At 46.4% G+C, this 17,163-nt stretch overlaps 1 protein-coding gene across 1 annotated transcript; it reads right to left on the bottom strand.

Annotated features, from left to right (window-relative positions):
- Nucleotides 1-35: 35 nt before the first annotated feature.
- On the bottom strand, nt 36-16,861 carry cpsf1 (cleavage and polyadenylation specific factor 1). The gene is made up of 38 exons (XM_075449378.1): nt 16,613-16,861; nt 15,850-16,015; nt 15,734-15,761; nt 15,511-15,644; nt 15,335-15,415; nt 15,019-15,170; nt 14,789-14,935; nt 13,890-14,029; nt 13,672-13,782; nt 13,498-13,591; nt 13,327-13,414; nt 12,948-13,095; nt 11,946-11,993; nt 11,787-11,860; nt 11,622-11,696; nt 11,436-11,516; nt 11,055-11,150; nt 10,752-10,928; nt 10,501-10,642; nt 8,853-9,031; nt 8,596-8,735; nt 8,331-8,505; nt 6,912-7,118; nt 6,707-6,796; nt 6,483-6,626; nt 6,248-6,400; nt 5,314-5,430; nt 4,974-5,064; nt 4,729-4,813; nt 3,183-3,324; nt 2,955-3,107; nt 2,626-2,802; nt 1,721-1,787; nt 1,586-1,633; nt 1,343-1,498; nt 556-685; nt 329-467; nt 36-249 (listed from the first exon to the last, which is right to left on the bottom strand). Exons 2-38 carry the CDS (start codon nt 15,991-15,993, stop codon nt 202-204), a joined length of 4,401 nt encoding a protein of 1,466 aa, XP_075305493.1. The 5' UTR covers nt 15,994-16,015; nt 16,613-16,861; the 3' UTR covers nt 36-201.
- Between the last annotated feature and the right edge of the window lie 302 nt (nt 16,862-17,163).

The raw sequence follows: 17,163 nt of genomic DNA, 5'->3' as shown, positions 1-17,163 counted from the left end.
ACTTCCAACGAGAAAAAACCAAACTCACAAAACTGTTTTTTTTAATTTTTTATTTTAATACAAAATATTCTAAGAAAACACAATGAGCTTCTTTTTGTCTAACAAATACGAAAAACCAAGGTCTGCACAAAGATGGCCGTAACAAATCCGAGTCCTCGTTCACCATAAAACGGCAGTCGGGCAGAGGTGGGAATGTGGCGCTCAGAAGTGAGCCGTTACTCTGTCGATTTCCAGGAGGTCGTCCAGGATCTGGTGAGAGAGGAAAGAAGAGAAAGTCAGGCGGCGTTTAAGCGGGCTGACGCTCGGTTCTGCGGTGCGGTGCGCTCACGATGTCCTGCGTGGTTCCGATCTTCTTGGCCAGCTCGCTGCGCTCCATTGTGCTGAGGTACAAGTACTTGTTGAGGAGCTCTCCGTCCAGGATGTTCCTCACCGTGTTCTGCAGGCTTCGTCTGTCGCTGTGCATCATTCTGCGAGCAAGAGGCGAGATGCGGGGCTCAGAAAAAAATCACACCGATGCGCTGAGAGCGACAGAAGACGCTGCGGGCGGGTGCAAACCTGAATGCTTTTGGGTTGAGACCGGCGTGGTGAGGCAGCATGATGGTGAGAGCGTTCTGCAACATCAGCAGACGCCGGTAAGTCTTCTCCGGCATGGGGAGCAGCAGGCCGATGCCTCCGTCCAGAGTCGCTGCGGGAACACAAAGCTTAGTCCACCTTCAACTTTTAGGGACTTTTCTATCGAAGCTGCTACGTGTACACCAAGAGCGACCTGCGCTACCTGAGCGCCGGAAATCATTATTTCTCTCTGGAGGGTGAGCTACCTGCGCTACCAGAGCGGATTCAAGTGATTAAACTCAAGTTAATATTATGGTAATGAGCTATGACGCGTTTCGGCGAAAACCAATGACAATCCACAGATTGTAGGGGTCCGACAATCCGCGGGGTTCACAGAAACAGACGTGTAAACTTTAGTTCCTATCCAAACAATAGTCGTTTAATCCTGAGACTGTTGCAATTGCCGTGTCGAGTGCTTCAGTACAATAGTGTAGTAACCCCACGCATACCTTTCTCACTGCAATTAAGTTTTATTTCGGATTTTATTTCGAATTTACTTTATTTTCACAGCTGCCTCTGCTATTCCTGCTCTTCTCAGGTGTACCTAATGTAGTTTTACATCATTTGCAGCTGCACAGCCGCGGGGCCTTTAAAAATTTAACATTCTAAATGTGATGTCACGAGCTACCAAAGCTACCAAAGCAAATTCTCAAGCGAAGCTTCTCCGGCTACCTCCGCTACCAGGCAGCGTAGGTCGCTCTTGGTGTACACGCAGCATTAGCCTTCTCACCAAACCACGTGATGTGCTTGTTGTCCCAGGTCAGCGCCTTCTTGGTGCCGGCGTCCAGCGCTCCTCGGCACGGCATTCGCCAGAAAGTGTTGATGTTGGCGGCGGCGTTGAAGTCCGCTCGCCTGAGCAGGCGCATTCCCCCGAAGCTCTCTTTAGCTGCGAACACCATCCATGACTTTACATCAGCACACGTGCCTTTATGAAGGAGCTGGTTACATTCACAGCGCCCACTTTAACACCCACCTTCAGGTAAATACATGTACACGTAGAGGTTCTTGTCTCGATCCGACACTGAGAGGAAGACACGATTAAAGCTTAAAGGGACAGAATTGGACCATTAAATGGGAGCTTAATCCCAAAGATAATGACAAACGTTACCCAAGAATCCCAGCTGGTTGTTGTCCACCATGAACTCGATGCTGTAAACCTCTAAAGGCTTTGCATCCTGTTGCCAAAGCAAGAAGAAAACAGTTTGGTCTTCACAAAAGGCAGCTGCAGTCTTTAAAGCAACCTCAACTAAATCTAAAAAGCCAAAGCAGGCACGCCAGCTCCGTTTGCACGTTAAAGGGACAGTTCGCCTCTTTTGACATGAAGCTGTATGACATCCCATATCAGCAACATCATTTCTGAACATCTTCTTACCCCCTGCTGCGTCCTGTGAGCAGAGTTCCAGCCTCGTTTTGGTGTTGATGAAGGTAGTCCGGCTAGTTGGCTGGGGTTTAAAAAATAAAGCTTTTTGCTTCTCAAAACAATATGCGTTCAACAGAGTAATACATTTGCATCACAAAATGGTTCTCCAGGAAAAAGTCAGACCTCACAATCGCTTGGCGCTATTTTCTCTCCCTTCGTATCACTGCATGCAGCCGCCTGCCAACAGCCGCACCTGTTACAGTGTTTACTGCTCGCTCTGCACTTTGGTCTGCACAGCAGGCAGTGATATGAAGGGAGAGAAAATAGGGCCAAGCGATTGTGAGGTCTGACCTTTTCTGGACAACGATTTTGTGATGCAAATGTATTACTCTGTTGAACGCATATTGTTTTGAGAAGCAAAACGCTTTATTTTTTAAACCCCAGCCAACTAGCCGGACTACCTTCATCAACACCAAAACGAGGCTGGAACTCTGCTCACAGGACGCAGCAGGGGGTAAGAAGATGTTCAGAAATGATGTTGCTAATATGGGATGTCACACAGCTTCATGTCAAAAGAGGCGAACTGTCCCTTTAATCTGTGAGCGTCCGACAGTGCGCTGCAGCCTCATCTGACCCAGCGGGCTCCTTCTCACCCTGCTGACGAGGGACAGCGTCTTGCTCTCCTCCTGGTAGCGCAGCAGCGAGATGCTCTTCATCAGGTCGGCTGCCAGGATGAAGTTCTTGATGCTGAACATCTGGTGGATGTGGAGCTGCGTGTCGATGAAGGCCATGCCCGTCAGGTCGTTGTCCTTTAGGACCCACAGGAAGATCTGTGGGAACACCGAGGAGGTTACAGCCCCCATAACTCCACGTATATTTGTTTTAAAATCACAGGAATTCACATTGTATCAGCGATGGTTTCAAACACTTTCAGGGTGATGCAGCCTCGGTAGTGATTAATACGCAGCTACAGTTTCTGTACCTTCTGCCCGATGGCCGACACCAGGTATCCGTTGCAGTGACACAGCGCTGTCACCGGCCCCTTCTGCTCCTTCTCATACAGCACTTTGAACTTGTTCTTGGTGAGGGGCTGGCCCGGCTCAGGCACCACTTCTATCACATCCAGGATCAGAATCTGAACGCAGGAAGCAAAGGTTTAGGGTCAGGGGGAGCGGAGCGGAGACGCTCTGGATGTGGCCCTCCAGCTCACCCGGCCCCTGCAGGTGACCTCCTCCCCCTGCATCACGCAGGTCCCGGCTGCGATGTAGCCCTTCAGGCCGGACACCGTCTCCTGACTCCTCAGAGCCACCGTCTTCATGGAGGTCACGTGTTCCCACTCCTCCAGATCGAACCTTCAGGAGACGAAAACTAAAGTCATTTCACACTCGTTTTGATCAGCAACTATCAGACGATGTGTACTGCCGCCTTTTTTGGCAACTGCAGCACTTAAGCGAGTAGTGGTGATTACCAACAGCTAAATGAGTCTCTAAATGAGCAGGGACTGGGATTAATCACAGTTTTACTAATTGAGTCAAATGAAGCCAAGCAGCCATGTTTTAATTAAATGTCTAACTTGGATAAATGACCCAATTACACCCCCCCCCCCCCCCCAAACACTTTAAAAACAGCACCAAAGTAAAGTCAGAAAGCAGAAGTCTGATCTCAATAGACCATAAAAAACATATCATATTGTTGACCGTGAGGCATTTGACTGTTTCCCGAGCGACAGTCACTCATCCTGAATTTGATGGCGGACGGGGCCATGTTTACGTTTAACATCAGTCTGTAAACATCTGGGAGCTGAGCAGGCCAGCTGCTGGACCTTTGAAAGAGGAATGTTGTCGCGTTCTTGTCCGATTTTAAATCAAATCAAAAATCTAATTTATTTATATAGCACATTTCATGTACAAAACAATTCAAAGTGCTTTACCTAAAATAAAAGCATTGCAGCAGGGAGTGTAAGAAGCATTAAAATACATAAAAGAATATAAAGAGAAACAAATAAAATCATTTAAATGAATTTAAAAACAAGCAACAGTCCAGATAAGTTAAAAGATATCGTGCAGATTTCATGCATAGACACATGAGAACAGAAATGTCTTTAACCTGGATTTAAAAATGTCTCCATTTGGTGAAAGTTTAATCTCCACTGGCAGTTTGTTCCACTTGTTTACAGCATAACAGCTAAATGCTGCTTCTCCATGTTTAGTCTGGACTCTGGACTGGACCAGCTGACCTGAGTCCTTGGATCTAAGAGCTCTGCTGGCTTTATATTCTCTGAACAGATCACAGATGGATTTTGGACCAAAAGCTTTCTGGGATTTTGTAAGTAACAATGGATTTGAGCTGCAGATGTTTAATGCTCTTTTTGGGAAGTTGAGTTAAAAGTCTACTGGAGATGAATGCATGGATGAGTTTCTCCTGGTCTGTTTGGGAGAGGAAACCTTTAATTCTGTTGATGTTTCTGAGGTGGTAAAAAGCTGCCTTGGTGACAGCTTTGATGTGGCTGCTGAAAGTCAGATCTGAGTCTATCAACGCTCCAAGGTTACCGACTTGGTCAGTGATTGTAAGGTCCCGAGTCTCACGATTTAAGAGTCTGGAGCCGACCGCGAGGCCGCTCACAGATGCAGTGTGTGGTTTAGCTTTGTCCAGCTGAAACATTCGAGGCCTTCCGGGTCAATACATTCAGTTTAATACATTTTACACAAACTTTGGCTCAGTGTGAGGGTGTGATGTCACGAGAAGGGAGCTTTTACCGTGCGTTTGGAATTGTCTCCCAGCTCACCGGAGAGATGAGCTGGATGGAGAACTTCTCCTGCTGCGGATTAATATAACGATCATCTGCAGGGAGGAGGAGCAGAAACAGCAGTCATATAGCAACGGTGTTAGGTTAGTATATGACCACTATGGGCGAACACCACCTCAAAGAATATTCATGCAGCACGGCGAAAGGAGTCCACAAAGAAAGTGTGTGTGTGTGTGTGTGCGTGTGCGCTCTGACCTCTCTCTATGATTTCGAACTCCTTCTCCTCTCCGGTCATTCTGGGGATGCGAGTGCAGGGCTCCTTCACACTGGTGCACACAGCATACACCTGCAGAGAGACTTCACATCAAAGACTAATCCTTTCACCCACATCGATTTTCCCTCTTTTGCGGTGAGAAAACTTCAAGGCCAAAATCCTTTCGTCTCAAACTTTTCATAGCGGCTCGCTATCCGATCGATAGGCTTTTATTTTGCATCGTGTAACAGAAACTGAGGGTGTGCGAGTCTGTGGAAGGTGTGTGTGTGCGTGTGTGTGCGTGTGTGTGTCATTAAGGTCTGCCGGGAGAGGAGCTTTTACCTTAGATTCAACGTGATAGGAGACATAGTGAACTGTGCACCTCAGTGGGATCTTTCTGACAGGCCACGGAGCATCGTAGGACAGGTAGGTGGGGAGGACGCTGATCCTCAGTTCACCCTGTTGGAGAACACACACACACACACACACACACACACACACACACACACACACACACACACACACACACACACACACACACACACACACACACACACACACACACACACACAGAGGACTGCTCAGAAACTTCAAATCAGATGAAAAGACAGACGAGGAAAGCAGGCGCCTACATCACCAAAGCTGAACACAGTAATCCAGTGTAAGATAACAGATCTAAAGTTAATTCAGGCGTCTCCGCTGCCACATGTTAACGAACATCTGGCTTCATGGACAGGTCGAGCTTTTCCACATCTGGCATCGACACGAAAGGCACTTTTTTTTTGGTTGAACGATTGCAACAAATCAACCACTGAGCTCAAATAAAGAGGCAAAGGCCAGCCGACTGCATGCAAGAGAACGACGACTCCGCCATGTTTGATGCCTAATAATCCGGGTCGGTACAAACTGAAAGCATTTAGTCACACAGTCCTGATGGTCATGTTCCTGGCTAACAAGGTGTGACACTGACCACACCGCCGCCTTTCTGAAACGTTGAAGATCTTCAACTTGAAGCCTTCGGAGCGGCCGCACAATAACTGGGAGCAACATCAACGAGGTGAAGGCACTTAGGAAAACAAAACAAAAAACTTTCTAAAACTTCCTCTGAAAGATTTGCAGAGGGCTGAAATTGTGTGATCAGTAACTGTTAACAGTCCGGACGGGATTCACCTGAAAGCCTCCTCAGAGGGCGGCTTCGCTCTGTGTTCTTTATTCAATAACAACTTAAGAAATAGCACACATGAATCATCGCATGCTTTCAAAATGCTCCTCGCACCTGCTTGTTGAAGTAGAGGAAACCTTTGGGGCAGTTGATGTTGTGGAACGGAGAGAAAGACTCGATGGGGCCGTCGATGGTCATGGGGTGAAGCCTCAACGCGCCCCGGGAGGTGACCAGCATCCAGTGAGGAGACGGGCCGCAGATAAACACCTGGGACCACACGGAGGAGGAGTGAGGACGATGCAGTGTTGGAGAGAAAGTTAAAAAAAAAAAAAAAAACCCGGCTCCTTACCCCCGAGTACCCGGAGATGTCCTCGAAGTATCTGAACCGCGAGATCCGACTTTTCAGCACCAAAGCTTCCTCGCTGCCGCCCTCTGCCTTCTTATCTTTCCTCAGTTTGGATTTCTTTTCCCTGAAGTTGATGTTGTGGGGCACCTGTTCAGAGAGGAGCGTTAGCACCGAGTCCGCAGGAAGCCGGCCCCACGCCGTCCTTCCTCGTCTCCCCTGCCTCTTACCTTTTTGAAGCGGACTTTCAGGTTGTTTTGTGGCTGCTGTTGATCGTACGGGAACGCTTCGTAGATCAGAAGCTCGTGCTCCACGTGGACCTCGAATACAAGACGAAAATTCGATCAAACAGTTTTCAGTGAACTGACGTTTTTTTCCCCGTTTTTACGATCATGTGAATCACAGAGACCGGGTGAGGTCAAAGCAAAAACTCACCAGCAAATATGGTCTGCTGCGGTTGTTGCCGAGGGAAACCAAAGACACCTCTTTGACTAATGGAATCTCTCCTTGTCGAGTCACTTCTTCTTTTTTACCGTCTCCCTGCGTCGCAGATTGGCCGGAAGAACTGTCCACCAGCACTCTTTGGCCCACCGGGAAGTTCTTCACCAGGAAGACCAGCCGCCAGTCTGGCAGCTGGTAAATCTGTTCGATGAGCAGCGGAATGAAGGAAGCGTGGATAAAAAAGGCTCAACCGTGCTCTTTCGAAGGATAAATTACAGCACGTATCATGTTAAATCCTGAGTAATAGTAATTTTTTTACACATTTGAACCTGTAAAGGCTGAAATACTGAGGGGGGACAAACTGAAACAAAGAGAAGGGAAACCCTACAGCAGAGAAACTCACTGCACGGCTCACAAGCCACATGCGGCTCCTCAAGCTTTAACTGGTTGCTCGCACTCGCATAGTAGCTTATCAATACGGTAACAATAACAATGATTTTTTTTCAAATAACCCACAGCGAATACTGCACAGTATTAAGTATTTTTATTAAGTTTTTGCATTTTTGTAGTATTAAGTATTTTTATTAAGTATTAATTAAGGCTTAATGGTGTTTCCTAAAGGGGGAACTGTTAAACCTGGCAACGCAGCCCGCTTAAACCACCGTCACACTTGACCGCAGAGCACGCTAGCTCCTTTAGCCAGCGCGAGACACAGGCACAATGGATCGGTTTTTAATTAAAAAAGGGCAAAAACCAGCACAAACACCATGCTCATCCTGAATGTCTCACTATGATTACAACAACAAACTACAAATACAACATGAAGAAAGTCAAGAACATGCACGCCAGCTTCCGCTCGTCCCAGTATTAAGGTAAATGTGGTCTTAATTGAAATGTATTGGCTGTGTTGTTTCTTTTTTGTGGGATGTTTTATATGTAGAAATGCATATTTGCAAAAGGGGACTTTAGTATGTTGTGGTAAAAGTGGCTCTTCCCTTGATTTTGCTCTGCCACTGTGGCTCTTGTGAAAAAAATAGTGAGTATCACTGCCCTACAGCGTGTGTGTGTCATCAGTTAGTGGATGAGCTGGGTCGATCAAATCAAAGGAAAGATGCACCACATGCAGCGTGAGCACTTGTGTTTTTAATCTCACAGGTGAGGGGAAAGGTGGCCCTTTTCTCATGGGCATCAAGCCATAGTGACCAATGCAAACTGACCCCCCCTCCCAAAAAAATAGAGGCACCTGCCATAAAACAAAAGGCTAGGGCAAACTTTAGGAACTGGGATTGGGCCAAAATCAGAGAAAAACTCTTAATTAGGCAAAGACAGAACAGAGTTAGGATGTTTTCATGCTTGAATATAATGATCCCAAAATGATTGTGTCAAAAAAAAACAAACAGGAATCCACTGTACCTCCATCACACCGTTGTCCCTGATGATCAAACACCAGTGGGTGGGCTCTGCTTTGCCCCCCTCGCTCGCAGACAGCGCAGACCCCCCAGAGCCGCGGCCCATCTCCTCTCTTGCCGATGCGGCGCTGGCGTTGGACTCTCCGTACAGCATCTCCTCCTCATCGTCCACCGTGTTGCTGCACAAACGGGAATTGGCGCCGCGGTTAGGCCGAGGTGCGCGGGGGGGGGGGACTGGCTGACGCGTCAGTATGGCGCTGAACTCTTACCTGAGGTCCTGGATGACGGTCTCGGCCTCAGACTGACTCCTGATGACGGTGTCCTCTCTGACGGCGCAGCTGGCTTTGTTTTCTGTGGTGAACATTCCGCTCACGTCGCGGTACGCGCACAGCGTGATCACGCGGGACTGCTGTGGAGCGAGAGGCATTTAACAGCTGAGTACTGACACACGCACGGCACTTTGCAACGTCGGCTTGGCCAGCAGGGGGCGTGTTTGTGAAAGTGTGAAAGCCCGGCTGTCGCTCACCGAGGAAAGCTGCGGCTTCTGCAGAGACAGCCGATGCGTCTTCCCCATGTACGTGTCGCTCTTCAGCACAAACATGGTGACCACTCCCTCAGCAGTCATGATAACTACGTAAGGGTCCGCCACGGAGCAGTGCACTATGGGAGAACCCAGGTCCACGGGGATGAAGTGGATCTGTTTCACTGAAAAAGAAGGTGCGTGAAACAAGAGATGGGGGGAAAAAATGAAAAGCTGGAGACACATTGGTGTATTTTACTGGACTGACGGACATCTATGCGTTTAAAAGCTCCTGTCGGCTCAAATCTGAGGATCTCTGCTCCGAGCGCACGCTCCTGATCCCAGAGAAGAGGCAGAAAAGGGACGGATGAATCTCAAACACTCTGCATAACTCTCATTTTATGACGAGTCGTCGCAGTGAATCCACCCCTCATTTCTTTGCATTTCCTTTCCAAGCAGTCAGATTTTCCTGTGGTCTTTTAAAGTTTGAGCAATAGTTCTCCAGGTTTTCCGAAGGTCTGTCAAAGTTTTTCTTTGGACGCCGGCTGCCTTTTCACTCAGTTTTTTGTTTTCCAAGCCACTACTTCTAAGAAAGAAACCCTCTGACAACACATGCTACATCAGTTGTAAGAGTGCTAGTTAACACAGCAAAACTCATTCAAGCGTTAAAAAAGCACCCAACTTAAGAGATGCATCAGTGTTGCGTTTGCAAATAACAGACAACGTAGCAAAGAACCAGTTTGTAACACTTTGTTACCAGCAGCCTGTCACAAAAACACATTTGTTTATATTTCTTTGATTGCATCTATGAACAAAAATCACAGTTTGACAAAAATAAAATGTCAGGAAGCCATTCTTAAGGAAGGGAAACGGGGAGAATATGCTGAGGTATGCAAGTGACACAAGAAGTGGACTGAAAATCAGTGCCCGCAGGTCTTATGGAGGGATGAATCTTCCTCAGAGCCCAGACATTACATTACATTACATTACATTAGGGTCATTTTGCAGACGCTTTTATCCAAAGCGACTTACAATAAGTGTGTTCCACATCGGGAGGCAAAAGAACTTCAGGTCACAAGAAATCAGAAGTGCATTTCCTTCCAAAACCAAACAGCTAAGAGCATAACTAGTGCTAGAGTAAGTGCGGTACGTTAGGTACTTAGACAAATGGGGAAAAAAGACAATTTAGAAAACAAAGACAATTTAGGAAACAAATAAGTGCGTAAGAAGCTGGGACGAAACAGGTGATGTCCTCAGAGGGCGGATCAAGGTAGTTTTTCCTGAAGAGATGCGTTTGCAGCCTGCAGACCTCAACATTACTGAAGCAGTGTGGGATCATGCTGACAGAACGGAACAGAAGGCAGCCCACATCCAAAGAAGAGCTTTGGGATGTCCTTCAAGGAGCCTGGAGAACTATTCCTTTAGACTGCTTAAAGCAATGACAGAACTGTGTTGAATATAATAAAGGTGCTCAGACCAAACACTGACTTTGAAGCCTGTTCGAATTGTACAAACTGCTTTTTCCTCTCCTTCCTTTTTCTCTTGTTCACGTTTCAATCAATCCCTGCACCTGTTTCTTGTTTTCCAGGATTACATGTGAGGAAAGGAGGGACTGCTTCAGGACTTCTGCACAGTTTTCTTTTTTTTTTTTTACCTCCCTCCAGAAGTCGAAGTCCCATGGGTGAGACCTGAATGATGTACTGGTTATCACCGATGTTTCCTGCAAACACAGTGGGCCCCTGAGTCGCAAAACCACTGGTGTCCAGCTCCATGATCTCCTGGCCAGTTTGAAGGATCTACATGGAAACATGACACAGAGGGATCTCCTCACTAATACTCAAAGAAAAGCAACTAAGTTGAACACAGCATGAAAGCGTGATTACAGAAATCTAAACAGTTTTTCACCATGGTTGAATCTTCTCTGCTCAGGATGAGAAAGCCGTGCTTCTTCGCGTCATCCTCTATGGGAGGTTCCGTCTTCTCCTCCCCTTTCTCCGCCTCTTCCTTATCCTTCTCTCCATCTTCAGCCTCCTCCTCGGTCTCGGTCTTTGCGCCGTCGTCCGACTCGTCGCTCTTTGCCGCCTGGACGGGGAGCGGGAAACACAACGCAGTAATAAAAAAATAATCACGATAAAAGGTCGCAGCGACAACCGGGAGAACAACTTGAAACCTCATCGGCAGGAAAAAACAGCGGGAAACACGCAGTACTTTTTTATCCTCCTTGACTTCATTTGAGATGACGGTCCACATGTTGTGGCAACCTGGCAACTCAAATGTGGTGACGACTTGGGGTCGGATGCTTCTCTGAAAACAGAACGGAAACAAAAGCATGAGACACACACACACACACACACACACACAAGCTCTGTGCTATCAGGAATCAGAGCGAACTTGTATCTAGGGTGTTTACAGGCTACTTTGTCGAACTCTGAGGCAGCCCTGGTAAACCCAGACTTCACTGTAGCACCGTCACAGGACCTGTGGCAGACGGCCCTCTCCACCAAAGGTTTTAGGACGGTGCGGCGACATTGAACGTGCATACGGCAATCTGCGCGAACACGCGCGTGAAACTCAGAGCGGAGGACTTACCTGGAGGACGGACAGTGCACCGTTCTTGCCATAGCCGGAGCACACCACGACCTCCAGGTCAGGTTCAGGGTTGCTTTGAAACTGTGGGTGGGGGGGAAACAAAACAACAAATTTAAGTGGATGACTTCCAACGACTCCACAGATGGTGGCAGAGAATGTTCAAAGTGTTTCAAATGTGGTGTCTACCTCCTCAGAGAGGAAAGCGGGTTCACCCATGGAGGCATTCGCACAAGGCCCGATGTTGAGTATGCTATCACACACCTGGAGGAAAAGACAGGAAACACCCTCCATCGTCCTGTTCACTGCTGTAAAACTGCTGAATAAATACAGAAAAACAGAAAACTTTCTTACCTCAAAGGAGTAGGTGGTCAGCTGAGTGCCTGACTGGGCCTCGCTTCCGTACACCTCGATCTCATCCACCTCATCTGCCAAAACAGTGAAGTCCCGACATAAAGCAGGGCGGCTTATAGTCACGTGACGTGCGAGATTACGAAGTGACGGTGAACCTACCGGTCCAGTTGGTGGAAGAATCTACTCGCTTCTTTTTGTTGGGTGGTTCTTCCTGGAAGTTATAAGCAGCCGTTAGCTAAAAAGCTACAATTCTAAGGAAAAGCTGTCAAATAAGACCAGGATGCTTTTATGCGCAGTGAGCTTCAAAACTCACTAAAAGTGATGAGTTCCTTAGACTCAAACTGTGAAACACACAAAAAAAAAAGTGTGGCATTGGAATAGTTACAAACCAGCAACGTTTGCTAAATGTCATTTATTTCGTTTGAACCTGAATTCAACAGACGCTAATAAAAAGGACGGGATGCTTCGTGTCTTCTCTGACCGGCTTATTTATATGTTGAAAACAAAAAAAAATGTTTCAATTTGACGTCAGCAACAAACAAAACGTTGGCAGAGAGGCAAAGAAAAACAGAGGAGTTTATAAAACGCATACGAGTAACAGCGTTCTGGAAGATTCTACGATCAGATCATCATTGGTGACCGGCGAGGGTGTCAGGATTGGGTATAAAAGGAGCATCCATCACAGGCTCAAGCCTTCAAAACAAAGATGGGTTGTGGTACACCACTGCATACTAAAGAGCAATGTTCCCTCTAAGCTGCTCGCACATTCTCAGCGCACAAGAAAATCTATCCAGCGCAGAAAATAAAATTCACCCTAAACGTATCAATTAATATCTAATACTAGACGCGCCGTTGGTCCAACCGAAATCATACATAATCTCCATATAAACTATGATCAGCTCAAAAAGGATCAAAAACTTTAATCAAAAGGAAGAATTATGTAACAAAATGGTAAAATTGACAACTTTTTTTAGTGTGTTGCTGTCATCAAACTGTAGATTTGTTTAAAAACCTCTAAAATAAGCTGGTCAGTGAGCAGACTGAAAATCATTTCCTCTCTACCGTCTGTTCAATAAAAGTTCGAACAAAGTTTTTGCAGCAAAGTTCCAAACTTGTCTGGAAATACACTTCGTATCCCAGCGTTGCATTTACAAGGCAGACTTGCCTGCCTCTCTCTTTCCTTCTCTTTGTCCTGCTTGTCTTTGCCTTCCTCTGCTGGCGTCTCCTGCAGCTTCTCCGTGTACTTCAGGAGCAGCGAGTTTCCGAGGCGGGAACCGAGGAAAAGGTAGCCTGGCTCCATGGTCACCATCTGAACCAGGAGAGGACGATGTAAGGAATTCATTTGCCGAACTCTTTGTATCATCAAAGAGAGGTCAAATATAAACAACACTATCGGGAGATTTTTCTCCCCGTCTTTGACAGCTAGCAACAAATACTCCATTAGCCCAAACCACACCCCTCCTTCTATTTGTGTTTCTACAAAGAAGCCATGAAGAATGCATTGTTGTATTGTCAGCTCCCAGTTAAATTCCGGACTTACGCAGGTCGTGAGGACACTGGCTGCAGCTTTGTCGAAGTGAAAAGCCCGCACGCTCCTCATGCCATCTGTTATGAGGGTCAGCACGTAACTGAAAGGCAACAACACACGGTCACAAATCGTAAAACGTCATAAGGGCTCACCTACGTTCTGATAATTATTCCAGAAACTCACATTTCCCCTCCTTTTAGCGAGATGACCATCTTGTCATAAGCAATAAAGTCAGACTGAGCGCAGTCTAGCGTGATCTTCACCTCCTCTTGCGTGCCTACGTAATGAAAACATGTTATCGGGTGGTCATCGAGTGATGACATGACGCCCAAAATTGTTCAAAGTGATGCTGCTTACGTAGAGGGAAGGCCGTGGTCCCGGTCGTCTGAGAATTTAAAGAAACTCCATACGGTGGAACACTCTGGTTCAGATACAGCAAGGAATTCACAGCGAACACCACCACGCCACCTGAAAAGACGCCATATTTGATCAGCACTCGTATGAGCCACGTTTCCCTGCATGGACGCGATCTTCACTGGGAACTGAGAGCTGAGAGCTGAGCAAACAGAGCTCACCAATGGGTTTGGGAACCGGCATGACCTGAGTGCAGTCAAAAGGCAGGTTGCTGAGAGACCAGATGACGGGATGAACCTTCTGCATGATGTTGAGGGAGATGGCGACGATGCTGCAAGTGTCCTGACGAACAGCCACACGCCTGGAGAAAGGACCACGTCACGTGGGTTGAACTTTGGGTACAAACTGGCAGAATTAAAGGGAGAGTTCGCCTCTTTTGACATGAAGCTGTATGACATCCCATATTAGCAATATTATTTATCTTCTTACCCCCTGCTGCGTCCTGTGAGCAGAGTTCCAGCCTCGTTTTGGCGTTGACGAAGGTAGTCCAGCTAGTTGGCTGGGGCTTAAAAAATAAAGCGTTTTGCTTCTCAAAACAATATGCGTTCAAAAGAGTAATACATTTGCATCACAAAATCGTTCACCAAAAAAAGTCAGACCTCACAATCTCTTGGCGCTATTTTCTCTCCCTTCATATCAATGCGTTCAGCCGCCTGCCGACAGCAGCACCTGTTACGGTGTTTACTGCTCGGAAGCAGGGGACTGCTCGCTCTGCACGGTTTACACAGCCTGCAGTGATATGAAGGGAGAGAAAATAGCACCAAGCGATTGTGAGGTCTGACTTTTTCTGGATGAGCAAATGTATTACTCTTTTGAACGCATAATGTTTTGAGAAGCAAAACGCTTTATTTTTTAAGCCCCAGTCAACTAGCCGGACTACCTTCATCAACTCCAAAACGAGGCTGGAACTCTGCTCACAGGATGCAGCAGGGGGTAAGAAGATGTTCATAAATGATGTTGCTGATATGGGATGTCATACAGCTTCATGTCAAAAGAGGCGAACTATCCCTTTAAGGCGACAGCTGCTGTTCAGAACACAAACAATCACAGACGGACTCACCCAGGCCATGTCTGGTTGGGCTCAAACAGAATGAGCAACGTGGGCTCGTAGTAGCCGTGGAGGAACTTCATGTCAATGATGTTTAGCAGCTTCTCGTCCAGCTCGCGGACATCAATGATGTAACTGGGCAGGAAGCTGGACTTAGGTCTGCAGGAGACAAACACAGACGTGAGCTCAGGGAAAAGTTTCGTTCCGAGGCACAGACAATGAATTCTGGACTTCCGTCGTACCCTTCCACGACTCCGCCCTCCTGTTCGTCGGTCAGCGTGTCCTTTCGGAACGGCAGCACCACAAGCTGGGTGCCATAGACGAGCATTACAGCACAACGATTCTCTGGATCTACGCGGACGATGGGGATATGAACATTCTGGACGAAGCCATCCTGAAAATGCAAAAAAAATTTAAAAAAATAAAAAAATACTCAGAATCAGAACCAGAAAAAACTTTATTTATCCCCGAGTGACAATTAGGAGGAGGATAAAGTCATATAACAACTGATTTGCTTGTGCAACCTTTTTAAAAAAATAATAAATTCCTTTAACGTACTCTGAGCTCCGGCTCCTCAAAGTAATGGAGAGACAGCGTCTTGAGGTCATGTGTGCCAGGATCATACTCCACCACAGACAACTGATTGGAAAGCAAACACAACGGCAGATTAGTGAAAACAGATGCTCGGCACGTTCAGAATTTGTTTAAGCAGAGGACTGCTGACACAGCGATACCTTTGCATCTTGGAAACTGAGGAGGAGTGCATCTCTGTTGGCTCCTACGAGCTGCACGCTGGCCATCGACATAATATTGCCGAAGAGAGAAAAAGATGCCACGTGCTCCAGCTTCTCTCTACGGGTTTTGGCATCTGTAACATGAAGGTCAAGTGTGAGAAGACACACACCCGCTACAGTATCAATCATATACCTTTTGTTAGAATAAGATGCCTGGGCGTACCGGATGTCTTGTCAGCCTTTGAGGTACTCTGAAATAATGACACAGGTGTCAAAAAACTTTAGTGCTTGGATTTCCAACAATGGTATACACAAACAAGCCAACCTGACAATAATTACCTCCACATCGTGGATGATCCTGTAGACGAAAAGCTGAGATGTTCCAGCGACGACTAGATTTTTCTCCCTGCTGGATATGAAGTTGCAGTAGACAGAAAACTCCACAGCAGTGGGAGTGTGGGCTTGCCTGTACACAGCATACATCCTGGAAGGCTGCCCTCAGCATCTGACAGGCGACAACATTCACGTCAGGAATTCTAACGTCCCTTTTTTGCCTTTATTCATTTAAAGCTCGTCCTTCAAAGTCAATTGAAGTGACGGGCAACCTATTGAGCTCTCTGATTTATGGAGGCAAACGTCTTGCTGTGTTTAATTTGAAAGCCGCTTTGCATTTTATTTACCAGAACTTCCTCGTGCCCACGAAAACACTGATTTACTACATGAAATTTCGTTCAATTGTTGCAATTAAATAAAACAAGTTCAAGCCCTGAATTCTTGCCATAAAAACTGGCTAATAAAACGCTTCCAGCTAAATAAACGTTAGCTAGCATACTCTTTACCACATATGAAGACAGTTGATTTTTTTTATTTAACAAGATATATGATTAGCTTTCACTCTTATTACGTACAGTAAGCTTTAACTATTGTTGTTAAAGCCAAAGTGTGCATCTAACAGAGCAGGCAGTTAGCTTCAGGCAAAGAAGCCGGTGTCAACTGTTAGCAAACCGCTCAAAGCTAGCACACTAGCTAGCACATCTTCGCACCAGCACGAGACTGTGTTTGGTGTGTTTTTGCAAATTATGAATTAAACGTGTCAACGTACCTATGTCCGATACGTTGATTGAGTTTTTCGTTTCACTATCTGCCCCTCAATTTACTTTAAGTGCGTCATATTTTGTGAAACACTAACTTAGGCTTCCTGAACGATAGTCAGGTAAACTGGCAGTTAGCTGTGTTATGGTTGTCCTCGCTCTGCTCCTTCTTCTTCTGGGTTTCTTTTTTTGGCAGACCAGCTGTGCCGTGAAGCCCTACTGCCCCCTACAGTTTAAGATTTTACAGAAGCCTCGAGCATAAGCTTCGTGGCCTCAAGGTACAAATTGTATATATTTTAAAGGGAATGAATAATTTATATCAGCTGAGCTGCATTGTTTAAACCACCGCTCTAACGAATGTTTTCTTTGACAATGGATTTTTTTTCAGGGAGCCTGCAGGTCTACTGGGCTCGTGTTTATTTAGAGGTCCAGCGAAATAAGAGATTAGTCTAAATGTATGTATTTTGCTATTCTGAGAATGCTAAAGTATACTGGGGAAAAAGTGCATTACAATCTCACCATCTGTGTCAAAATCCCTTTTAGAATCTCTATTATCACAATT

Source organism: Odontesthes bonariensis, chromosome 18 (assembly GCF_027942865.1).
Source record: "Odontesthes bonariensis isolate fOdoBon6 chromosome 18, fOdoBon6.hap1, whole genome shotgun sequence".
Lineage (NCBI taxonomy): Eukaryota > Metazoa > Chordata > Actinopteri > Atheriniformes > Atherinopsidae > Odontesthes > Odontesthes bonariensis.
Note: the sequence above shows the minus strand (reverse complement) of the source record. Positions and strands in the feature narration are given on the sequence as shown.